The 26404-nt window shown below is 39.2% G+C and overlaps 2 protein-coding genes across 2 annotated transcripts; both read left to right on the forward strand.

Moving 5' to 3' along the window:
• Positions 1-1895: 1895 nt before the first annotated feature.
• LOC133744287 (pentatricopeptide repeat-containing protein At4g38150-like) lies at positions 1896-2612 on the forward strand. Its single transcript, XM_062172423.1, has one exon. It carries the CDS (start codon positions 1896-1898, stop codon positions 2610-2612), a length of 717 nt encoding a protein of 238 aa, XP_062028407.1.
• Positions 2613-13054: 10442 nt separating this feature from the next.
• On the forward strand, positions 13055-14284 carry LOC133744288 (pentatricopeptide repeat-containing protein At1g22960, mitochondrial-like). The gene has a single exon (XM_062172424.1). It carries the CDS (start codon positions 13055-13057, stop codon positions 14282-14284), a length of 1230 nt encoding a protein of 409 aa, XP_062028408.1.
• Positions 14285-26404: the final 12120 nt, after the last annotated feature.

Below are 26404 nucleotides of genomic sequence, written 5' to 3' on the forward strand. Positions count from 1 at the left end.
GAAATTACACAAGAGTCTCCTTTTGTCCAAGTAAACCTGAGCAGCTATCAATCTTTGAACTTCTAAAAGATGTTTTGACATGAGTCCTAGTCTATTTCAGAAGCTGAGAACCTGTGGCTAAAGGAATAATATCTCTACGTTTCAGGTTTTTCTCCCCCTCGTATACTCCAAGGATGACTACGAGTATATATGTGATGCAGCATCTTTTTTAATTTGCACAACATTAAAAATTTCTCCTATTGCTGGTGCTCAAGTCTTTTGTACATCAAAAACTTTATTTTGACAAGTCCTTGTGATTTCTCCTAAATCATTAGAAATCTGTGGCAGACTGGCAGTAAACATGAAATTTTTATCCTTCAAAAGAAGCTGCAATTCCACATGCTACAGAGATCTAAATGGTCATTTCATTTTCAGCTAGATTTTTTTACATCCATGAATTTTTCATGTCGATAATGGTGTTTCTTTGTAGTCCTACTGCTGCAAAAAATTTAATTTAACTTATGCAGATTTCTCCCGAAGAAGTTTGTGAACGTGTATCAGGTCATAGCTGCTTTATTGTTCTCTAGCTGCATTCAATTTGTACTTTGAACCAAACCTGCATATGCAATAGTGATAAAGATAATCTTGGAAATGCCAGGAAGTTATATGAATCTTCACTGAAAATATACGACCAAGATTGGATCTTATGGCGGCATTACCAATTTATGCAGACCATTGTAAGCTCTCCTCTGGCTTTTTACAAGTATCTAGTACCCAGAAAGCTACAGTTTCCAATAAAAAAAAAAACAGAAATGTTTTCTTTTCAATTTTCAGTAATTCTCTGGTAGTTTTAACATTTGGTTTAGGACATGAAGTGTGAACTGTGGACAAGACGCGCTACGTCTTACTCTCTTATCAGTTATCCATATCATTTGGTGCTACTTTTTTATATACCACTAGTAATTTTTGTATACCAAATTACCAGCACTATCACTTTGTTGCTGCTTTGATAACAAGATTCATGTGCTTATGCTTTACTATATATGGCATTTTGTAATCATGTAATTTACTAGGAACATAATTATCCTCATTAAGTTGTAATCATCACCCACGGTTGGATACAAAGCCGATTGTTTTAGACATTTTAAGTTGCATACGGTGCCAAAGGAATTGTGTCTGATTGCAAATTGGACGAATGGATGTCGCCCAGTAAATCGGGTACAAGTAACTATTCTGAGTTCAATTAGGAAACTTTTGAAAGCCTGGAAAGGGACTTCCTTTTAATCCTTATTTAAAATCTACCTTTTCCTTAAAGGAATAGGATTATCTTTTCAAGTATTTTCTCCTTGATTCTCTAGGAATAATTAGGTGCTTGGCTTATAAATAGGGGCTTCCTCAACTCTGAATTTGTTGTTTCAAATTCATTTCCTGCTACGTGCAACTAAACTACAGTGACGAATCAAATCAATGGCAGACTCTACTTGCCCCTAGCAGCATGCAATGAAGGTTCTTAAGAAGGCGGCCAAATACTGTGAGGACAAGGACCTGAAAGAAATGTTTGACATGAATATTGGGGACTACGACTCCCTTAAAGAGTATGCGATTAAGGTGTTCGATGCTATGGAAAATGACACCCTCGCTGAGGAAGCCAAAGAGCTGTTTAAGCCTCGCTCTGAGTCGGCCGTACTGCCTGACGTGGCCATCTACACCGTTGTCATTTGGGCCAGCATCTGTTCCAGCAAGATCAAGGCTGCTCACAACGTCTACCTGTATATATATGATAGCTAACGGTGTCGCCCCCACCTCCTGCACTTATATTATACTCATCAACACACTTGCAAAAAACTCATCTTCTGATGTCAATTTTGTTCGGTATGCCAAGAAGTATTTTTTGGAAATGTTAATTGGATAAGGGGATGACGCCTCCTTCATCTTCCTACATGGCCGTCTTCAAAGCCATTGCACTCCAGGAGCCGGTGGTGAAGGCCAAGGAGTTCCTTGAGCAGATACAAGCAAAGGGGTTCAGCCCTAAGTTGGACGTTCCTCACTTTGATGTGGCCTACATGGAAGAAGCAATGAAGGCATTGAAGATGTCTGACGTTCTTATCAACGCTAAGAAGTTGCAAAAACTCTACCGTAAGTGGAGCACCACCCTCAGGGATGAGGTTCCAAAGATGTTCAAAGCCTTGAAAGCCGATGGCAATTATGACCAGGCCATGGAGCTCTATAGGCGCGGTTGGGATTCAAACATAATTCCAGCGGTCGTACTTCACACCGGTGTTATTGAAGACTGTCTCGAGGCTGGCAATACCGAGTGTGCTCTGAAGGCTTACCGGACCATGTTAGTTACTGGGGTTGCCCCAAACTCCTATACATACACTGTTTTAATTAAGGGACTCACTATTGACCCCAATTTCTGTGGGGATGCCAAGAGGTGCTTGCTTGAGATGATGGAGAGGGGGATGAGACCCAATGCTGCTACATACGCTGCGGTGATTGAGGGATTTGTGAAGCAGGAGGACAAGGTAGCTGAGGAGGAGGGCAAACAGTTGGTGGAGGTGATGATGGGCAAGGGGTTTGTGCCAAATGCAAAGGCCATGATGGGGGTTTTGAAGGAAAACCAAAAACTGTAATAAGAAGGGTCATGGACATTGTCCTTTCAAAGTTGAAGGGATAATTTGCTTCATGGATATTATATTAGTAGCTCCTAATCTCGATACGGAGTAGGAAATCATGTAAGATTTGGTGCTGTTCTGATTCTGGATGATGACATCAAAGTATTTTGTGGTGCTTATTCCTTCACCCACAATAAAGTTAATGAAATTGTAGTTAATTATGCTAGCTAGATTTACACAAAAAGAACCTTAGAAGTGACTTGTTCTACTTTCAGCAAGCCAGAAAGGTGCTCTGGTTCTGTCTTCTTTTGTGTCTACTCCACATAAGGTCATTGGTTTAGAAAGTTCTCTTATTTCTGTTTTATATCTTATAATCAAATTGTAAGTCAATAATATTATTGCAGCTTCTCCTTAATAGTTTCAAGATATGAATATCAAATAAGACTAGAACGGGCAGATATAAGTTTCTTTCATCCATGCATTATGTTTTTTCTTCTTTTTTTTTGACCTATGCATTATGGATTTGAAAAACATAACTTTCCTGGAGTCTGAATATTAATTTACCTACATTCTAGTGGAGAAGCACTAGGTAATTTATAGCATTTGGATGCCTTCCTCAAAACATGTTCTATCACATCTATGTAAAGCAGCGAACATGCAAATTCAAGACATTCTTTATTATGAGATTTGTTTTTATTTGTTTTTATTTTTTTTTTAAATCGAAGGAGGTCAGCCATTTATTGAAATTGAAATATTACAACGATACGATGCCAAAAGACATCAAGAAGAGAAGCATAACAGTACGAAAAGAAAAATACATATGAAATATAAAAACTTAATAACGCAAGAGCAGCAACGTCAAGACGCCACGCTGATTTTACACTACGGATTGCAGCCGTGTAGTGAATTGAGTAGTCAGTGGTTTGATTACCCATCGAACTCCAACGCACAAATTGACAAAGCCAACTTGGCGCCTGAATGAAGGCACTCTCCCACCTAAAGATCGAAGCCGGCCAAGGTTGTCAGAACATGGCCATGTTGGCAGACGATCTTTCACGAACAAATACCATAGAATAGGGTCCTGGAGCCAATACCAGTAAAGCACAAGAGCCCCATTCCAATGTAAAAAACAAACAGCCCACAACTACTGGGTTGCAGTCCAAGCCCAATGTCCACCCGGATCCCAGATCCGAAACCATTTGCAAACACCACCCGGATCCCAAATTCGGATCTTTAGTCGACCCCGATCAAGGAATGGGAAACAGAGATCTCCACCACCAGGGCTACTCAGCAACGTCGCAGCATTTTGACTCCATAATAGCCACCCAAGAAAGCTAGCGACCAGAACCAGACGAGGCCCAAGCCACCATAAAGCCCGAACGAGAAACCAAAAGTCATGCCGACCCGGATCCCAAATCCGACCCCAGAGCCAGATTCGATCTCCGGCAGCCCGCCATACACCCAATCGCAACCGCTCGCCTTTCACCACATCCCTCCATGTCGCTGCCCACTAGTTCTTTGGCCTAGACTGACCAGGTTGAAGATCGGAACGCGCGCGACCACCGGTGAGATGTGCTTGCCATGGCCGCCGGACTGAATCACAGAAAAATAACCAAGAAATATAACAATTAGTATTAGATCAAAAAGATATTGACAATATTAAAGTATGAAAATCGAGACAAAACCCTATACAACTACATTGAAATATCATACTTTTATGACCACTATTTGTCATTGAATAACATCAATCTTCATCTTCTCCACCCAAATTTGAATTTACTATTTTTTTTTGTATTTTTGTTGATTCCTCATCGTTAATTCGTTATTCAATTCACAAAATCATTAGTGAAATCAAAAGTAAAAATTAATTCATTAACTTCATCAAAATCTTTGAAATATCCTTTGCGAACACCGAAAGTAAAAATTTAAAACATGAAATAAAAAAATCAATCTCATCTTCATTGCTCATCATGGTAGTTAACTTACTAATCTTTTGACATGGATTGGAATAGATGAACATTGAAACTAAAAGAAAAAATTAAACAAATAGAGGTAAATTAGATTATGATTTTATTAGGAAACTTTAATATATTTTAGTTTTTTTATTGGTATAAATTAAATAAAAATTTTCGTTAAAGAAAAAATTTCTTTTTTAATTGGATATGTCATGGAAAGAAAAGTGGGTTAGATAAGTAATTTTAATAATTGAAATTAAAATGTAGAGTGTAATGAGCAAGTAGCTAGGGTGCCTTTTCAAAAAAAAAAAATTAGCAAGTATGGTGGCAATAGCCGCATCCTAAGGAAATACCGCCCAGTATCATTTGGTTGTAAGTGGGAGGTCGTAAGTTGAAAACTAATTGTTGATATGATAAAAAAATAAAAAATAAATAAAAAAAAGGATAAGGAAATCTCCAAAGCTGTGACACCATACATGAGAAGAAATGAGTCACACTAAAGATGTAGAATCACTTATCATCAGTTGATTGATTCTCCATCAAACTTGAAATACTTCCGATAATTCACCATTGTCACTCGACCTGTCTGTAAGATCGATGAACCGAATCTCACTTTGCAGTAATCCTAGTTTCTTTGAATCCCATGCTCTCTTTTGATCGTGTATACTTTGAAATGAGAAAAAGCTGAACCATTTTTTACTTTCTTTTATCGAAAAGGTCAACAAATTCATCTAAAATAAAGGTTAATTCGCAAGACTAACGCTCCGCAGCTTTGGGGTTGCCCCAAACTCGTACACTGCTTACACAGTTTTGATCAAGGGACTCACTTGCTGTAAGCATAAGAATGTTGGTGGATTCGGTTTTCATGATATCACATTGCTTTAATCAGGCGCTAGTAGCTAAAACAGTGTGGAGATCTGACTAATGTTCAATCCGGAATCACTAGTGAGTTGGGTCTTGGCATCTAAGTACTAATTCCCAGGCCAAACCTGGGCGTCAGTTTCTTTGGACCTTTAGCCATTCCAGTTCAGGCTTCTTGGTCACCTTTAGTAACTGAGGCGTCAGCCCTTTGTAAAGGATTGTTGCTATGCAAACAGCTTGATTTGAGCAAAATTGAAATTGAAGGAGATGCAGTCAATGTTCTGAAGGCTTTGAATTTGGAGAGTGTGTATTTAAGCAAAATTGGAGCAGTTAAGATGAAGTGAAGTTATTGCTCTGAGAGTTGTACGTCAATGGTCTCGTGGAAGCATGTGTGCAAGAGAGGAAACCGGGTTGCCGAGGGCTTGGCCAGTTCAGCTTTGAACCAAGTAAATGAGCTGTACTGCAGTGAGATTGGCCTCCCTGGGTAGATGAGTTAGTTGATGCAGATGTCAATATATGTAATTCATCCAGTATTAATGAAATTTCACTCTGAATTAAAAAAAAAAAAAATTAAAAAAAGGTCATAACAAGCCAGGAATTTAGGAAACTAATTTCCCTAAACAAGCCAGGAAAGGGGCTTTATTTTAAATCTGTTGAAGGATGTCGACATAATGTGTGCCTCTACAAACTAGGGTCTAGAGTTGTAATAGGAATGTGTTCTAGGTATTCAATTGTAATCAGATTCTATTACCTTTTTGGGTACCTTGTAACTCCCTATTTAAAAGGCTCCTATTATCAATGATAACACACAATTCTATTATCCTACAACACGTTATCAGCACGAGTTCTAACCCTAGCTTCAGAAAGAAAAAAAACCCTAGAAGAAGAAAAACATTTTTTTCTCTGCCTCAAAAAAAAAACAAAAAAAAAAAAATCTTTTCCATTCCGGCCTCAGCCTCACCTCACCTCACCGGCCGAACCTCTCCAGATCTTTTCCGGCCTCCTCCCCAGCGCCCCCGCGCCCAGACGCCTGCAACCAGCAGCCTCCAGCCCCCGCACGCCTCCCTGCATCGCAAGCTCACTGCAGCAGCCCTCCTCTGCATTGCCCAGCAGCCTCCCTCCCCCGCAGCGAAAAAAAAAAAACTCAGAAAACAGAGAGACGAAGAAGAAGAAACTGAAGAACAGAAGAAAGAAGAAGAAACCGAAGAAAGAAGAAAGAAAAAAAAGAGAAGGGGGACCCGGCTGGCCCCAAAAAAAAAAGAGGGAGAGAAAGAAAAGAAGAAAAAGAGGAAGGCCCAAAGAACAACAGCCCAGAGAAAAAAAAAAAAAAAAAAAAAAACACGCCTACTCCAACATGCGCGTGTCCTCAAGCCAAATCACGTAAGTTTTTATAATTAAGGTTGCTGCTTTATTGTATTTAAATTTCTTTTTATTTTCTGCAAATATTGGAATATATGTTGCCAAATGATTTTGATATTTAACAAAGCGGAATTGTGGGGATTCGCGCTTAACGAACTAAGAGTGTTCGTATGAACTAAGAGTGTTCATAACCAAACGGACTAAGAGCGTTCGTATGAACTAAGAGTGTTCATAATGCTTGGACTAAGAGCGTCCATAAGCATCAAATTGTGACCATATTATAAACATCATTGTTTGGTCTAATCCAAAAGAGATTCTTGGAAATTGATTTCTTGGTAGCATAGCTCGGAAATCTCATTATTTTAGTTTTCGTGGAAGTTTAACTCCGAAACTAATATATCTTCTCTTCTTATTTTCAGGATGTCGAATGAACCTAGACTCGATTTTCCCATGCTTGACTCAACAGGCTCGGAGTACCATAGCTGGGTAACCGATGTTGAGAACCATCTCACTTCAAAGGGAATATTGCCCATAATCCAGGCACCTAACTCGGATCTTGTGTTCATCCCAACACAAGCAAAACATGCTCAAGCAGTTATCTTGATGCGACGTCATATGGACAAAGCACTCAGATTGGAGTATATGTCGATCAAGAATGCAAGAGAACTATGGGTAGCGCTAGAAGAGCGCTTTGGCAATGTCCAAGATTCCCTCCTCCCTGACTTGAAGGTTCAATGGAACAATCTGCGCTTTGCTGATTTCAAGTCTGTTGCTGAATATAATTCAGAGGCTCTTCGCATACAATCCATGTTGAGATTTTGTGGAAAACCTATCACAGAGCAATAGCTAATTGAGAAGACTCTCTCCACCTTCCCCGTTTCAGCCATTGTGATATCAAAGCAATATCATACTGAAGTCAATGTTGGACGGATCACGAGGTTTCATCAGCTTATCAATATCATATCTGTAGCTGAGAAACATGATAACATACTCGTGAGGAATTATAATTCAAGGCCCATTGGAACTAAGAGCGTTCATGAGGCGAATTATAATGCACCCAAAAGAGGGCGCAAGGAGCGGAACCCTAGGAATAAGGGATATGAGGGACGTATGGGTCCATATAACCGCCCTAATCAGGAAGGAAACCGCAAGTTTGGAGCGGATACACGTGGTGGCAATGCCACACGTGGGAGAGGGGGTCGTGGCAACCCTAGCCGTGGTGGTGGAGCCATAGCTCGTGGTGGAGGCGCCATGGGTCGTGGTGGTGGCGCCAATCCTCCTAGGGAACGACCACAACGTGCACAACGTGCACCTCAATTAAGGGGAGGCAACCACAATGACATGTGTCATCGATGTGGGTCAAGTGAGCATTGGTTCAAGCAATGCAAGGCAAGCGAGCAACTAGCTTCAAGATACAGGGCATACAGGGACCTGAGGGAGCAAGAAGTGTACCTTGCAGAAGAAGGAGAAGAAGATGGTGGAGATGTCAACCTCACCATAGAGGACTTCAAAGCTGAAGATGAAGTGCACAAGGATGTTGCAGACTTTGATTAGAATAGTCCTTTTTATTTTCCAAGAATTTTTGTAATGGCATAAGCCTTAGTCAATAAATGACAATTGTATCAACTCTTTCTTATGTGGCGCACCCAATAAAATATGATGTCTAGGAAAGTCATTGAGATAATTGGTACTTAAGCGAGCCTCGCTCCACCAACATCTCTCTACTTTCCTGGTCATATTTGATTGGAGTTACCAAACGGATAGAGTGACTACAATGTGTCTCAGTTTGATTTTCTTTATTTTGGATTAGACTTTTTGGGACCTTTGATGTAATCATTGGCTATTTTTATTAATAAAGTATCGTATTATTATTCAATGTCATGGACATGTTCTTAATTTCGAACTTTATTATTTTTCAGTATGTTTCCTGGAGAGTTGGAATGCCTTGTTGATAGTGGCACCACACATACTATATTGCGACATAGGCAACTATTTATATGGATGACGCCTAGTCGATCTTCTGTGACTACGATGGCTGGACCATCACAATTGATTCATGGTCGAGGACCAGCTCAATTTATGTTGCCAAATGGCACAAGTATTAATGTCACCGAAGCTCTATATGCTCCTAGGGCTGGAAGAACCCTATTGAGTTTTAAAGATATAAGAGCCAATGGTTTTCATGTGGAAACACATTGTGAGAATGGACAAGAGTTCCTTTGCATCACCTCTAATGACTACGGACATAAACGAGTATTAGAGAGACTTATGTGTCGCTCTAGTGGGTTGTATGCAACCACTATTCGAGTCGTTGAATCTAACCATGTCATGAGAAATGACTTATGGGATTCTGACACATATAGGCTTTGGCACGATCGCCTGGGACACCCAGGTCGTGATATGATGATCCGTATACTAAAGACTTCACACGGACATCCATTTTTCAAAACGAAAAGAAGTCAAAACCATAATTTGGTCCAAGGTAGAGCCAAAACCGCCTACCCCCTGCGGCCCAACAGTGGCATTGACACCACTAATGCCTCCTTGGTTCCTTTTTCGACTTCTAAAGTCAATTGTGACTTCGTGGTACAACCAAATTCTTCCTTGGTTGCTCCCAAAGCCCATCATTCGTTTTGCAAAGCCTGCTCATTAGCAAAGTTAATATCTAAACCATCCTATGCAAAGGACACCAAAGAAAATATACCATTCTTACAAAGAATCCAAGGTGATATTTGTGGACCTATCCAACCAACTTGCGGACCATTTAGATATTTTATGGTGTTGGTTGATGCATCGACACGCTGGTCACATGTCATGCTTTTGTCCACACGAAATGCTGCATTTGCTAAACTCCTAGCACAAATCATTAAGTTAAGGGCTCACCACCCTGATCATCCCATTAAGTCAATTCGTCTTGACAATGCTGGAGAGTTTACATCAAAAACTTTTGATGATTATTGCATGTCCATTGGGATTGAGGTTGAACACCCTGTTCCTCACGTTCACACCCAAAATGGTCTAGCAGAAGCTGCCATTAAAAGACTTCAAATAGTTGCTAGAGCATTGGTTATGCGCACCAATCTCCCTGTTTCTGCTTGGGGATATGCAATATTGCATGCAGCTGTGCTTATTCGTCTGAGGCCTACTGCCACTCAACCCTTTTCTGCGTCCCAGTTGGTTACTGGATATGAGCCTAACGTCTCACACTTACGCATATTTGGGTGTGCAGTTTATGTGCCAATTGCGCCGCCACAGCGCACCAAAATGGGTCCTCAAAGACGATTAGGCATTTATGTTGGATATGACTCTCCAACTATTATCCGCTACTTAGAACCCTTGACAGGCGATCTATTTACCGCTAGATTTGCGGATTGTCACTTTGATGAGACAGTCTTCCCGTCGTTAGGGGGAGATAAGAACAATAATGTTCAACAGGAACGACAGGAATTGTCGTGGTCTGTCCCCACTTTGTCTCATCTTGATCCCCGAACCGCACAGTCCGAAATTGAAGTGCGGAGAATTCTCAATCTTCAGAACATAGCAGACTCTATGCCTGACGCGTTTTCTGATATCGCTAAAGTGACAAGATCACATATACCTGCTGCAAACGTGCCTGCAAGGATTGATGTCCCTAAAAATCATGGACATGGCGCCACCCCTAGAGGTATTGGGCATGGCGCCGCCACCACTAATAGTGATGGTAATGTGGCTCAGGCCGGGCTCCCAGCAAGGAAACGTGGGAGGCCCAAAGGTTCGATGGACTCTCGCCCAAGAAAGAAAGCGAGTTTGGCACAAAAAGATCCATTAATCATCGACATAAATAACCCGTCTCATGAAGATATCCCGGATTATGGTTATGTCCAAGAGACATCATTGGGGGACGCTCCAATGTTAGAACCAACTCCAGGGAATAGAGAGATCTCCATGAATTACACTAGTGTACATGAGACGTTGAATCGAGATTCTATTGTCCTTGATGATGTATTTGCATACTCTATCGCTCAAGGAATTATAGAACACGATGATATCGAACCTCGCTCCGTTGAAGAATGTCAACGAAGAGCAGATTGGCCTAAATGGAAAGATGCGATCCAGGTTGAATTGGATTCACTAACAAAGAGACAGGTATTTGGGCCTATAACGCTGACACCCCCAAATATAAAGCCTGTTGACCATAAATGGGTCTTTGTTAGAAAGCGTAATGAGAAAAATGAGGTTGTTAGATACAAAGCCCGCCTTGTGGCGCAAGGTTTCTCACAACGCCCTGGAATCGACTACGAGGAGACATATTCTCCCGTAATGGACGTTATAACGTTCCGCTACCTTGTCAGTTTGGTAGTTTCCGAAAAACTTGACATGCAGCTTATGGATGTGGTTACTGCATATCTCTATGGGGATCTAGATTCAGAGATATATATGAAGATTCCAGATGGACTTCAATTACCCAAATCAAGTGGCTCTAAACCACGGAGCGCGTTTTCAATAAGATTGAGACGCTCACTATATGGATTGAAACAATCCGGACGGATGTGGTATAACCGTCTAAGTGACTACTTGATTGGGAAGGGATATGTCAACAATGAAATATGCCCATGCGTGTTTATAAAAAGGACAAGTTCCAGATTTGCAATTGTAGCAGTTTATGTCGACGACATGAACCTAATTGGAACTCTAGATGAGTTAAAGGAAACTGCTCAATACTTGAAATCCGAATTTGAGATGAAAGATCTTGGGAAAACATGGTTTTGTCTCGGACTAGAGCTCGAGCACCGTAGTGATGGGATTATGATCCATCAGTCAGCATATACTCAAAAATTACTAAGGCGCTTTAATGAGGATAAAGCAAAGCCTGTGAGTACTCCCATGATCGGCCGTAGTCTTGAGCCCGGAAAAGATCCATTCCGTCCAAGGGATGAGGACGAAGACTTATTAGAGGCTGAAGTGCCCTATCTAAGTGCAATAGGCGCATTATTGTACTTAGCTCAATGCACAAGACCAGATATCTCATTCGCAGTGAACTTGTTAGCTCGACACAGTTCTGCGCCAACACGCCGCCATTGGATTGGTGTAAAGACAATCTTTCGATACTTAAGAGGTACGATTGATATGGGCTTGTTTTATCCCTACAGAGAGAGAAGAAATAATGGAAGTGTGGGATCGGACTCCACAAGGCAAAACGCCACCTTCCGTACTCCTCCTCCCCTCCATCAAAATGACAACGATGTCTTGATGGGTTTTGCTGATGCAGGGTATCTCTCTGACCCTCACAAAGGTCGCTCCCAAACGGGTTATGTCTTTACCATGGAAAGCACTGCGATATCTTGGAGGTCTACAAAATAGACCCTTGTTGCTACTTCCTCAAATCATGCAGAGATCATTGCTCTACATGAAGCTGTGCGAGAATGCATATGGCTAAGGTCTATAGTTAGACATATTCGAGGAACTTGTGGTTTGAAGTCTACCACAGATGAACCTACATGCATTTATGAGGATAATGCAGCTTGTATTGAACAAATGAAATTAGGTTTCATCAAGGCCGACAACACCAAGCATATATCGCCTAAGTTCTTTTACAATCAGCAACAACAGGCACTTCTAAATATTGAAGTGAACCAAATCCGATCTGAGGATAATGTAGCAGACTTATTTACTAAGTCGTTACCAAAATCCACCTTCGAGAAACATGTGAAGAGCATCGGATTGAGAAAGTTATCCGAACTCCCATGATTGTAGCAATCAGGGGGAGATATTGACATCAGGGGGAGGCATGATGTCTACATGTTTGGTCTCGAAGAGTGAAGGACGTGTTGTGCTCTTTTTGTCCTTCGACCAGGGTTATTTTTGTCCCACAGGGTTTTTGTTACCTGGCAATGTTTTTAACGAGGCAACAATCAAAGCGTCATCACCAAGTTTGAGCGGCACAAGGGAGAGTGTTGAAGGATGTCGACATAATGTGTGCCTCTACAAACTAGGGTCTAGAGTTGTAATAGGAATGTGTTCTAGGTATTCAATTGTAATCAGATTCTATTACCTTTTTGGGTACCTTGTAACTCCCTATTTAAAGGGCTCCTATTATCAATGATAACACACAATTCTATTCTCCTACAACAAAATCTACCTTTTCCTTAAAGGAATAGGATACCATGTATGCTTCCTTATTCTTTCCCAGGATAAGCTAGGCCTATAAATAGGGGCCTCCACCAGCAAAGAAGGTGTGAACCTCTGAATTCTGTAGTTTCAAATTTATGGTTTGCTACAACTAAACTACAGTGCACAAACATATCAATGGCAGACACTACTAGTTCCCCCAATTTTTCTGTCGATGACCTCAAAAAACATGCAATGAAGGTTTTCAAGGATGCAACCAAAGGCTATGAGCGCGTCTATTATAAATTTCTCATGATTCACAACTATGACGACCTTAACGAATATGCAATTTCGGTGTTCGATGCTCTGGTAATTGACAACTTTTTTACTGAGCAAGCCAGAGAGCTTTTTAAGCCTCGCTCAGGGTTGCCTGTACTACCGGACGTGGCCATCCTCACTATGGTCATGATCACCTATGCCAGTTCCGGCAACACCAACGCTGCTCTAATGGTCTACAAGCAAATGTTAGCCACTGATGTTACCCCCACCTCTTTGACCTACGCTGCACTCATCACTGCACTTACAACAGACTCATCTTCTGATTTCAAATATGTTGGGTATGCCAAGAAGTATTTTTTGGAAATGTTGGATAGGGGGATAAAGCCCCATTCTAGCTCTTACATATCCGTGTTCCAAGCCATTGCAGCCCGGGAGTCGGTCGAGAAGGCCAGCGAGTTCCTTAAGCAGATAAAAGCAAAGGGGTTCATCCCCGAGTCAAATGTTCCTTGCTTTGAAGAAGACAACCTCACAGAATCAATGAATGCACTGAACTGGCATGGAGATCTCATCAACAATACCAGTGACAAGCAGATGAAAAAAGTCTTCAGTAAGTGGAACCAAAGCTACCTTAAGAAACAGTCGAAGAAAATGTGCGATGCTTTGTTAAAGGATGGCTATAGAGAAGAGTACATAGAGTTCTATAAGCGCAACTATGCAACTGGCATACTTCCAATGGTGGCACTCTACACCAGCGTTATTGAAGCCTACCTTGAGCGTGGCAAGACCAAGGGTGCTCTAGAGGCGTACCAGCGAATGTTAGCTACTGGGGTTGCCCCAAACTCCGACACTTACACTGTTTTAATCAAGGGACTCTCTGCTGACCCCAACTTCGTCAGAGATGCCAAGAAGTGCTTGCTTGAGATGATGGAGAGGGGGATGAGGCCCAATGCTGCAACCTACACTGCTGTGATAGAGAGCTTTGCAAAGCAGGAGGACAAGGCATCTGAGGAGGAGTGCAAAGAGTTGGTGGAGGTGATGATGGATAAGGGGTTTGTGCCAAACGCAAAGGCTATGATGGAGGTTTTAAAGGGAAGGCCAACAACAGTAAGAAGGGTCATGAACATTGTTCTTTCCAAGTTGAAGGGCTGATGCTTTGCTTCATGGATGTCATACTAGCTAGCAGCTTTAGGAATTAGGATACTCAGTGAGAGTAGTGACCGATGTAGGATTAAGTTTCAATAGAGGACTTGGTAGCTAGGAACTCGATCGGTGCATTCTTCTATCTCTTCCCTTGAAGTGACCTGTTATTATTAGATCAAAAGTGAATTATATATGCAGCTTCTTCTTTTTTTATTTTTTTATTTTTTGGACGAATATGCAGCTTCTTAGTATATAGTTTAGCACATAGGTTGTGGACTGCACTTGTTTACTGGTACTAGCTAGGTTATGTATATATAGCCCCTATAGCTATAGCCCCAATATAGCTATATGTCTTCATATATTATTAGGGCCTTAGGGGCATCAAGTTTTCACATTGTGAATGCATATGCAGACAGTTAATTATCATCTTTTCCTTTCCAAACTGAAGAAACGAACCGTTATTAAGTTGTTACTAGCCATCCACATTCATCACCTTTTTCTTTTCTGCAAGTAAATTAACAATTATTGATAACTCTGCTATATATATAGATTCATATCTTATAATAAAAGGCACAAAAGTTTGTTTTTACCACCAAGAATACTTACTGGTGAGTGAAAAGACTTGAGTTTATTTTGCTTGTTCTTAATAAGTAATTCCAAAGTGCATGCTGCCTAGCTCTTAATTTAATCTTATAATGTGCAGGTGATGACACTACCAAAAATATTTCAAGATCATAGATTAGAAGAAAACTTGGCAAATTCAATTATATAACATGATGGAAAACGGCAACTTCTTTCAGTACTTTTACTAACTATGCTAATACGAAATGGCAACTTCAAGCCACATATAAAAGAAATTAAGGATCCCTACCATCTGATTATGAAGCAACTTTTATCAACTTGATTGATAGAAGTTGCCATTTCTTCAAATATTTGCATATACTTCGGGAATGGCAACATCTTTAGCCCTAGGCGAGGGATTCATCAAGCACCTATGGTCTTATCATGAACAAATAAAAGAAAGAGAAACCAAAACTTATCTGAGTTTGATTATGAAGAATTGAAGATAACAAGATTAGCAATTTCAAGGAATTTTTTTTTAATATGTTTAACACCAAAAGAAAAGAAAATCGTATCCTTCTACATATAAAATTGGACTAATTTCAGTTTACCCCCTGAGGTTAGAGGTCGTCATCATGTTAGTCACTCGAGTTTCAATTTAATCAGTAACACCCTTGTACTCTCCAAATTCATCAACCTTGTCCAATTTTTGGACCTCCGTCCAAATTGGCTGTTAAATCTGTTATATGGGCCCACTTAGGGGGTAAAATAGTAATTTTGAGCTCCAAATTATAAAAAAAAAAAATTCTGTTTCTTCGCTTATTATTATTATTTGTTTTTTATAATTTTGTCTTCAACCTATACACCACAAGTTATAATAGGTTTATAAAAAAAAAAATACTCTAGGTGTTTCTTCGTTTTATTTATTTATTATTTTTATAAATTTTGTCTTCAACCTATATACCACAAGTTATAATAGGTTTATAAAAACAAAAAAAAAAATACTCTAGGTGGTTAAAAAGACGCTCGCTGGTCTACGATATTTGTGATATATCTTCGATAAAGCGAAAAATTTTAGGATATATATGTAAAATACATCTATAAAATATAATATGTTTATAAAGTGAAGAATAATAGGATATATCCCCAATAAAGTGAAGAAATAATTGTAAAATATGATAAAAATAAATAAATACTGATATTTCTTCACTTTATTGGGGATATATCCTAAAATTCTTCGCTCGCTGGTCTACGATATTTGTGGTATATCTTCGATAAAGCGAAGAATTTTAGGATATATCCCCAATAAAGTGAAGAAATATCTGTATTTATTTTTTTAATCATATTTTATAGATATTTCTTCACTTTATTGGGGATATATCCTAAAATTCTTCACTTATAAACCTATTATATTTTACAGATATATCCTAAATTCTTTGCTTTATCGGAGATATATCACAAATATCGTAGACTAGCGAGCGACTTTTTAACCACCTAGAGTATTTTTTTTGTTTTTATAAACCTATTATAACTTGTGGTGTATAGGTTGAAGACAAAAATTATAAAAATAAAAAATAAAAAAAAACGAAGAAACACCTAGAGTATTTTTTTTGTTTTTATAAACATATTATAACTTGTAGTGTATAGGTTGAAGACAAAATTAAAAAAAGGGATAATGATAAAAAATGTCATTTTGAAGTGCCTTATTATAATTTAAACACCACAAATGTCTCCATGATAATTAAGGTCACCTGTTCAGAACCTACCACTAGAGTTCAACTTAATTACAAAAACTGCCACCGTCAGTTTCTTTTGCAGTTAACTGGAAATTTCACAACTGTTTATCTTCTCCACATTATAATTCGGAATTTCAAAGTTCCAAAACCGCTCAAACCTACTCCGTCTCATCTTCATCTCCGGCAGCCACATTCTGAGACACATACATTCTCCGACGACTGTTTTGCTCAACGGTGAAGCAGCGCCGACTCTGCAAAAGTACTTCACAGAAAAAGCCCCAAATTTTAGGGATTCGAAGAATTGCAGAACTCGAATCGTCTACCTCGACCGGGTAATCTTTCAGCCTCGATTCTCAGAAACTTCTCTTACTTAATTTCGAGTCATTGATATAGTATTTAGTTTTGGAAATATAAGTCGAATATGATATAATTATTTCTGCATTTGATTCTGAAACAAAACAATTCGATTCCAAGTTTTGGTTTGAGTGAAGATTTAAAGCTTTTTTGAGTGGAGATGATCAATGACTGTCTTCAAATTTTAGTTTGATGCTGTAACATAGCCAGTGACATAGGCTACTGACTGGGTATCATTTGATTTTGGAGGGGCTCTGTTTCCATTTTGGTGTGATTTGATACAGAGACATGGACAGTAACATAACCATTTATATGGAGATAATGACTGTGTTTCATGCTGTTTAGGCTTTAGGCTTTACTTGAATGGAAATTCTGCTAGTGCAAATACATATTTTATAGGCTCAGATAATGAAACTGGCCAGTGAGGTCACTGGCCAGGTCGCTAGACAAGTCAAAGGCCAGATAAGTCACTGGAAAAGGCCAACTCATTGGCAACGTGTGTTAAACTCCTGTCACTGATCATGTAACTGGTCATGTAACTTACAATGTATGTAACTGAACATGTAACTGATCATGTAACTGGCCATGTAACTTACAATGTATGTAACTGAACATGTAACTGATCATGTAACTGACGTTGTAACTTAAAACATATGTAACTGGACAAGTAACTGATCATGTAACTGACGTTGTCATTGACATGAGCTGTAACTGACCATGTAACTGATCATGTAACTTACAATATATGTATCTGGCCAAGTAACTGACTACGTAACTGCAAACTCAATGCTAACCTTCTTATTTTTTCAACAGAATTTAAACATCAGAAATGGCAAGAACAAAAAGAAAAGAAAGGGAACCAAGCGATGATGACGAAGACTACCAAGAGGTGGAATCAGAAGATGAAGAACACGATCGAACGATACACAGAAAGAAGAATTCGAAGAAGAGCTTGAAGAAATCAAAAAAAAGGAGACAGGAAGAAACAGAAGAAGAAGAAGAAGAAGAAGAAGAAGAAGAAGAAGAAAAAGAAGAACCATCACCGAAGAAGATTACCAAGAAGAGCTTGAAATCAAAAAAAAAAAAAGACAGGAAGAAACAGAAGAAGAAGAAGAACCATCACTGAAGAAGATTCCCAAGAAGAGCTTGAAATCAAAAAAAAAAAAATACAGGAAGAAACAGAAGAAGTAGAACAATCACCAAAGAAGGGTTCCTCTTTGGTGCTGTTTCAAAAAACTGAAGCAGCACCAAAGAGGAAGAGAAATGTGAAACCAGGACATGTGCAGTACAGGTGCACATTAATAAGTTTCTTGAACACAATTAAAGATAACAAGAAGAATCTCAGTGCAAGAACATTAGATTTGCTCAGGCAGTCACCATTTGGAAATATTGTCGATGCATTCCACGGTGGCTACATAGAGGAGAAGTTAGCCAAGAAATCTGATGATTTCATTACACTCCTCCTGCAGGCCTACGACCATGAAAATGACCTCTTCTTCTTTGGAAAGAACAAATTCAGGATCTCAGCAAGAGATATTTCAAAGATCCTAGGAATGCCAGAAAAAGGTCAGTTGGTCCCAAAGAATTCTGAGGGTGCATATCAGTCCGACTTTGTCCAGCAGTTTTTTTCAAACACAGCGAGAATTAACAAGAGAGCCGTGGAGAAAGCTCTGCAAGCTGCGCTCAAGGACAATCCAACAACAGAGGAAGGGATTGAGAAGAAGGACAAAAATGTGGCAAGATTAATCTTGCTGGACTTGTGCATCAAGTTTCTGTTCCCAAACGCAGGAGGAACAATTTCATGGGACTACGTCAAAGCCTGCGAAAATTTGGATAAGATCGGATCTTATGACTGGGCAAGGGAAGTTGGAAGCTTCTTAAAAAAGTCTATAAAGACTTTGAAAAAGAAAAAGGAGTCAATCAGCCCATATGGTAATACGGGGGGCTGCGTTCTGATAATACTGGTAAGTTACTGTCAGACTGAAATGTAACAGGTCAAGTCACTGATCAAGACAAACTGCATGTCATTCGTCAAGTCACTATGACTAATTTTGTTTTTGTTTTTTGTGCAAGCAGTATTGGTTCTGTCAAAAGACTGGAAAAATCAAGCCAATATCTGGAAGGGAGAACGAAGATCATGGGATGAGAAAATGGTACATCCAGAAGCTGATACAGAATTGGACAAGTTTTAACAGCTTGAAAAAACTAGAGGTATTTTCTTCTCTGTCAAAGTAGTTGTCACTGGACACGTCACTGGCCAAGTAACTATCTTGGTTAAAAGTCACTGATTAAGTCACTGTCACACTGCATGTTCAATGGCCAAGTCACACATCATGTCACTTGCCTTCATAACTGTTGTAAACATGTCATTGCTCATGTCACATAGCATGTCACTGACATATTGAATGTGTTTCTTTCAGAAAATCTTTGAAAACCTGAAGGAGGATAGAGAGGAATCAGAATCCGAGGAAGAGGAGAATAGATCAGATGAAGCAAAGACAGTTCCGGAAGGAGAGGAAAAAGGAGCTGATGATCAGAATTGTGAAAACGAAGAAGATAACCTACAAGTTGAGGTGGCTGAACAGGAAACAACTTCAGAAAAAAACAAGTGGGAGAAAGAGCTTCAGAAAAAGGAGGAGGAGATAAGATATATGACTTTGGAGAAAGATAATTTGAAGAAAAAAATGAACGAAAAGGAACAGGAACTAAGGAAAATCACGGAGGACATGGTGAATCTAGAGGAACAAAATGCTACACTTGTGACCGAGAATTTCTGCCTTGCATCATCGGTGAAGGAGTTAGAGATAAAATTGAAGGAATTGGAGCAAATGTTGAGCCCAAAGACTCACACCTCAACAACAGCTCAGCAGCACAGCTCCCCACCACCTAACTCTGCAGAAGAAAAAAATGAATCAAATGGAGCTGCATCTAAGGCTGCTGAAAACACAGAAAATAAAGATCAATCGACTGTTGAGGAAGCTCAGTCCCATGGGATCTGCACAGTCAAAGAATCTGCAGCAGCAGCAGCTCAATCTCCACCTCACTGCACAGGCAAGAAGAAACTCAATCGACACCTCCATCGCAAAAGGACTCACTGTTTCAGAGCCCCACAGTCTGCATGCTCACAGTCGAAGAAATGGAAAAACAACCTGACATGTTTCAGATAGTGAAAAGTCCTGTAGTTGCGCGTGGCTTTCCACTTTGTACGTTGAGCCCAGAGAAAGAGCAGAAGACACCAGAGGAGAACAAAAAAGGCGAGTTAACAATGCGCCTTACAGAGCAAAATTCTGGTGAAACTGTATCATCAATGGGTCTCTACTCTTACGTTGTGAGATTAAAGAATAGGAGAAGAACACAGAAAAAGGACAACATTTACTGGTGGGGGGATGTGAAAGCAAAACGAAGGAAGAAAGCAAAGGAGATTGAAGATAGATTGAAAGATGCTGAAAAGAAAGAAAAAGTAAAGGAGATGAAGGCCTCACTGCTAGATGCTGAACGTGAAAGGCTAGAACAAATGGTAGCACAACAGAAGTACGTTGGACGATTTACCAGAGGATGTTCTGGAAGCAATAAGACAGATGGATCCTGCAGAAAATGCAGAAATCAATAAAGAGCCAGAAGAGAAACAGCTACCTCCTGAGGTCGTAGACTGGGAGCAGAGAAAAGTATACAATTTCATGGACCAGGACACCAAGAGGAGAGTCCAGAAATACTGGCAAAATGCACCATCAGGGTAATGCTTTAATTAAGTTAAAATTCTATTTTAAACTTATTGTAACTGGCCAAGTAACTGTTTATGTAACTATCAAAGTAACTGGCCAACACGAAAATTCTATTTTAAACTTATTGTCACTGGCCAAGTAACTGTTTATGTAACTATCAAAGTAACTGGCCAGGCCATCGTTCATGTATATGGCGAAGTCACTGGCCATGTGAAGTCACTAGCCAAGTCACTGTCCAGGTAACTGACAAAGTAACTGGACAAGTAAAGTCGCTGGCCAAGTCACTGTCCATGTAATTGCGGAAGTCACTGGCCAACGAGTTGGGCAAGTGAAGTCACTGGCCAAGTCATTGGCCATGTGATTGTTAAATAACCGACATCACTATCTATGTTACTCACACGATTCATTCTTTGCAGAGTATACTTCTGGGATGGAAGACAGTATGGAGCACAAGTTTCAAGACAGGATTTAAAAGACATGATCATGGACGAACCGATAGCAAGCAATTGTATCGAATGTTATGGAATTCTCTTGACTGATCAGCTGTTGGAGAAAGAATCACAAGGCTTGGATGTCCCAACTTTTATGAATCCCTTGTGCTGGGTAAGTAGTGGAACGATTATCAATCTACAATCAAAGCAAATAATTCTTAATTGATAATAACTTGTCTTCTTTTTTTCTTACAAACAGAATTCTGCAGAAAATTTGACGGTGTATTATGTACATCTGTACCTATGCAAACCACTGTTCCAGAATCTGGCAAGATCCAACTATATATTCTTCCCAATCTCACATGAATCAGGATTTCATCATACACTTCTCATTTTTGACAAGGAATTAAAGAAATGGTACCACTGTGATTCAAAAAGACCGAAAAAATCATCAACTGGAAAATCCTTTCAAAATGTCCAAAAAATGGTATGGAACACTTTCGTCATACTAATTTCATATATTTAATTTAAGCAGAAAGCATAATATTGATTATGTTGGGATGTTGGAAATGCAGGTTGACATGGTAGAACTTTGGATGACAGCAGTAAAAGAACAGGCAGATGACATGTTGGAACAGGGATGCAGAATGAAATTTGATGAAAAGAACAGTTCAGAAGAAGAACTGAAAATGATGGAAGTTCCATTGACTGAAACAGAGAGAGAAAGCATAAAGTGGATCAAGGATAACTATAAACGAAAAATGGCAGTGACAGAATTCAAAGACAACCCTCAGCAAGGAGAAGATTCGTAAGTACACAGCTCTTTAAAAATGTCAATATAATCATTATAAAGTTCAAATTCATTTACTTCAATTTTTATATGATGAACAGATTGGATTGCGGAGTTTTTGTAATGTACACAATGGAGAAAATTTCGAAAAAAGGGAGAGTTCCAAAGAAGCTCACAAAGGATGATATTTTGAAGTTTAGAGCTCATGTTGTAAAGATTTGCAGAAAGTAGGCACAGCTGGAACTCAACACATGAAGAATCATAGAAATTTGTTTAGGGAATAGGATAGGTTATATAGTATATAAAAGTTTGTTTGATATGATCTTCTGAAACGAATTCATGTACTTAGGTACCTTTTAAAGTAAGTAACTGGCTAAGTTACAGAGAAACTGAATGTCACTGGAAATGGCAACCTGAATGTCATAGACCAAGTCACTGGTCAAGTCATTGTATGTCTCAAGTAACTGGCAAAGTCACTGACAACGTAACTGCCCAAGTAACTAGCCTAGACACTAAACGAGTCAATCAATAAGTCTACAGATCTTATAGCAAGACACTGAACAAGTAACCAGCCATGATTTGGCAAAAATAATTGTAAAAGGTAATGTCATGAGCCAATACATAAAGCAAGTAACTGTAAAAAAATTCATGTCCTTATGTACCCTATAAAGTAACTGGCCAAGTCACTGGCAAAGTAACTGTAAAAAAATTCATATCCTTATGTACCCTATAAAGTAACTGGCCAAGTCACTGGCAAAGTAACTGACAAAGTCACTCACTAGCAAAAGACAAGACATTACCAAACTGATCTTTTTATTTTTAAATGCAGCGTTCCGCTGCACGAAACAAACAAAGTTTAAGTTTCAATTAAAAATCTGTAAAAGGTAATGTCATGAACCAATACATAAGCAAGTAACTGTAAAAAAAATTATGTCATTATGTACCCTATAAAGTAACTGGCCAAGTAACTTTAAAAACTAATGTCATGAGCCAATAAATAGAACAAGTAACTGTAAAAATTGAAGTCACTGCTTATGTCACTTTCTATGTTTGAAATTACCTATCTAACCATTCAACTACAAGTAAACTGCCAGTGGCAGTTATCTAACCCGAGGGCGACTATTTCTCTTGGTTCATTTTACAATATCTTTTCACAATTTCAAAACTCAGAGAAACTTTATACGATTTTTGCCCTAAACTCAGAGAAACTGCTCAAAGATTTTCTCTCCGGCTAAAACAGCGGACAACGACTGATTTCCTCCACCGTGAACGGTGGGTAAGCAAGAGTGATTCACCGACTAAGCCCCAAATTCTACGGTTCTACAAATTTACCGAAAATTTACCGGTAACTTTCTCCTCCTTCTTTCATATAATTTCGATTTGAATAGCTTGCATTTTGTTTGAATTAGAAAAGACATATTTCAATTACATGTGGAGTCTCATCAGAAAATGAATTTGCATGCGACATTTGTTTGACTTACATGTGGAATCTGATGAGAAAATGGTGAGACTTGTTTAAATTACATGCGGAATCTAATGAGAAATGATGATTTCTGTTTGAATTACATGTGGAATTTGATGACAAAATGAATTTCCATGTTAGTTTTGTTTGAATTACATGTGGGATGATGCGAGAAAATTTCAGCCTTTTGTCATTGTTCAATGTCTTTGTCACTGCCCATGTCGCTGCACTGGTCACTGGCTATGGTCATGTAACTGTTCATGTCACTATCATAAACATGTGCATAAATATGTCACTGGTTATGTAACTATCAAAATAACTATTGAATTCTAATTTTCTTAACTGTTTACAGGATTTTTTTTAAAAAGTTCGAGGAATGGACCAACTAAAAAGAAAACAAAGTGAGGAATCTGGAGAAGAACAATCAGAAGAACAAAGTCCAGAAGAAACAATTGGGGAAAAGTTGAAAGTGATAAAATGGAAGAAACTGAAAGAGAGAAAAAAGCGAAAGCAGAAAACTGAAAATGAAGAAGAATCAAGTGAAGATGAGGAAGGAACAACTGGAGATGAAGAAGAAGTTCGGGGTAAGAAGACGAAGAAGGATAAAAAGAAGAAAACTGGAAAGCAGAAAAGAAGAAAACTGGAAGGAACTGAAGATGAAGAAGAATCTAATGAAGAACAAGTCCGCAGTAAGAAGAAGAATAAGATTAAAAAGGAGAAAAGTAAAAAGGAGAAAAGAAGAAACAGGGAAGAAAATGAAGATGAAGAAGAAGTTCGTGCAAAGAAGAATAAGAAAATGGATAAAAGGAAGACAAAAAAAGAGAGTACAAAGAAGAAGGAAGAAACTGACGAGGAAGAAGATACAAAGGATGATGAAGAGGAAAAAGTCCCAGGGAAAAGGAAAAGATATGTAAAAGAGGGTTATGTGCAGTATCGCTGCACAATGCTTGCTTTTCTGAAAACAATTGCAGAAAACAAAAATAACCTGACTAAAGGGACTTTAGAGCTGCTGCAGAAAACACCCTTTGCAACACTGATAGATGCATTCCATGGAGATTCAATTAAAGAAAAGGATGCAAAGAAATCAGATGATTTAATCACACTTCTGCTACAAGCATACAACAGCGACACAGACCTTTTTGTGTTTGGGAACAGGAAATTCAGAATGTCAACAAGTGATATATCTATGATTTTAGGAGTGCCGGGATCCGGGTTATCAGTACCAAAGACCAAAGAAGGGGCATACAGATCTGAGTTCGTGACTAAATACTTTGACAAAAAGCAGAGGATCAACAAGGCGGCTGCAGAGGAAGCTTTGAAGAAGGCATTGGCAGAAACTCCAGAAACAGGGGATGAAAAAACGAAACGGGAAAGAAATGTTGCCGTATTAGTACTCTTGAACCTTTTCATCAAACTCCTGTTCCCAAACTCTGGAGGAACAATATCTTGGGACTATATAAGAGTATGTGAAGAGGTGGAAAGTCTGGGAAAATATAGCTGGGCAAAGGAAGTTAGCGACTTCCTTAAAAAATCAATTAAACGAAAGGCAAAAGAATCCCAAAACATGGCAGGTTGCGTGATATTGGTGATGGTAAATTCCCGTACCTTGTTAAAAATTTGTTTATGCATCATTTTGCTGTCCCATAATTAACTACGTATGCTGTTGTAAGTACAAAAACTAGATCAGTGTCATGTTACTGTTAAGGTCACCGGACAGGTAACTGGCCAGGTCACTGTTAATGTTACTGTCAAGTTTATGTCACTGACAATGTCACTGTTTATGTATTTGCATATGTCATTGGTTATGTTTGTGATATTCATATGGCTAAGCAGCTGTTTGAAAAATAACTAACTAGTTTTCTATTTTTATTTTTTATTTTCGAAACAGTATTGGTTTTGCCACAAGACGGGAGTAGTGCCGCCAATCTCTGGAAAAGAAACCGAAAAACACGGAATAAGAAAGTGGCAATTAAAGACCCTGATAGAAAAAAAAAAAAAAAAAGGGATTTCAACACCATGGGGAAGTTGAAGGTATGTTAATTTGATGTAGATAAACTAGGTCACTGGTCTTGTCACTGGGTCTTGTCACTTGCTCAGTGACCTGGTCTTGGTCAGGTCACTGAGCAAGTCATTGACTATGTCACTGCTCATGTTATTGTTATATTTTCATGTCACAGTGCATGTATCTTTCCATGTTTATGATTGTGTTGTTTTATTTCTGTCACCGCTTATGTCACTGACAACTTTTGTAATTTTGTTTCAAAAAATCTTTGATAAAGTTAAAGAAGATGCAGAGGAAGAAGATTCTGAGTCTAATACAGACACAGAAAGTAAAGAAAAAAAGAATGATGGGCAAAAAGATAATGTTGAAAATAGAACCAGTGGAAACATTAACAATGAGAAGATGGAGACAGAGATAGGGAAGACCAATGAAGAGAAGAACGAATTACAGAGAAAGCGGGAGGGAAAGGAAGAAGATCTAAGTGCTTTGAAAAAAGAAGTTGAGGAGAAAGAAAAAGAAATTGGCAGAATAAAATAAGAGAATGAGGATGTGTTATTGGAAAATGAGGTGCTGAAAATTGAGAAAGCCTCACTAATTAAAAGAGTGAAGCACTTGGAGGGCATAGTGATGGCACTAACTGAGAAGTTTGAGTCGCCAATAGCACGTCCAGGTGATGACAACGACTCAACTCCTCCTCCCCCACCGCCTAGTTTCCCTCTGCCAAAACCAAAGGCCCCTCAGGACAAGCAAACTGACAGCAAGCACTCTAAAAACACAAAATCTCAAGGTGGTAGTCAGGGAACTCAATCACAACCTGCCTGCTCCACAGCAAGCGCATCTGAGATAGCATCTGCAGCACCTCACTCAACCGACCAAGGACATCAGTCACCACTTCAATGCCTTGCCCAAGCAGCTGCACAGATTCATTCACCAACCTCTCCTGAGGTTAAATTGAGAATGACGGAAGATGCTTGCACACCGAATACTGCTTGGGTTAATGCATTGTTTTTGTTTCCACCTCCGGGCGCGTTACAAACTCCACCTCCAAGAAAAGTCAGTTTCGAAGATATG

Source organism: Rosa rugosa, chromosome 4, assembly GCF_958449725.1.
Source record: "Rosa rugosa chromosome 4, drRosRugo1.1, whole genome shotgun sequence".
NCBI classification, from domain to species: Eukaryota; Viridiplantae; Streptophyta; class Magnoliopsida; order Rosales; family Rosaceae; genus Rosa; species Rosa rugosa.

Excerpts from the sequence above, each read along its gene's own strand:
- LOC133744287 (XM_062172423.1), top strand. The coding sequence starts at position 1,896 with ATGACGCCTCCTTCATCTTCCTACATGGCCGTCTTCAAAGCCATTGCA.
- LOC133744288 (XM_062172424.1), top strand. The coding sequence starts at position 13,055 with ATGGCAGACACTACTAGTTCCCCCAATTTTTCTGTCGATGACCTCAAA.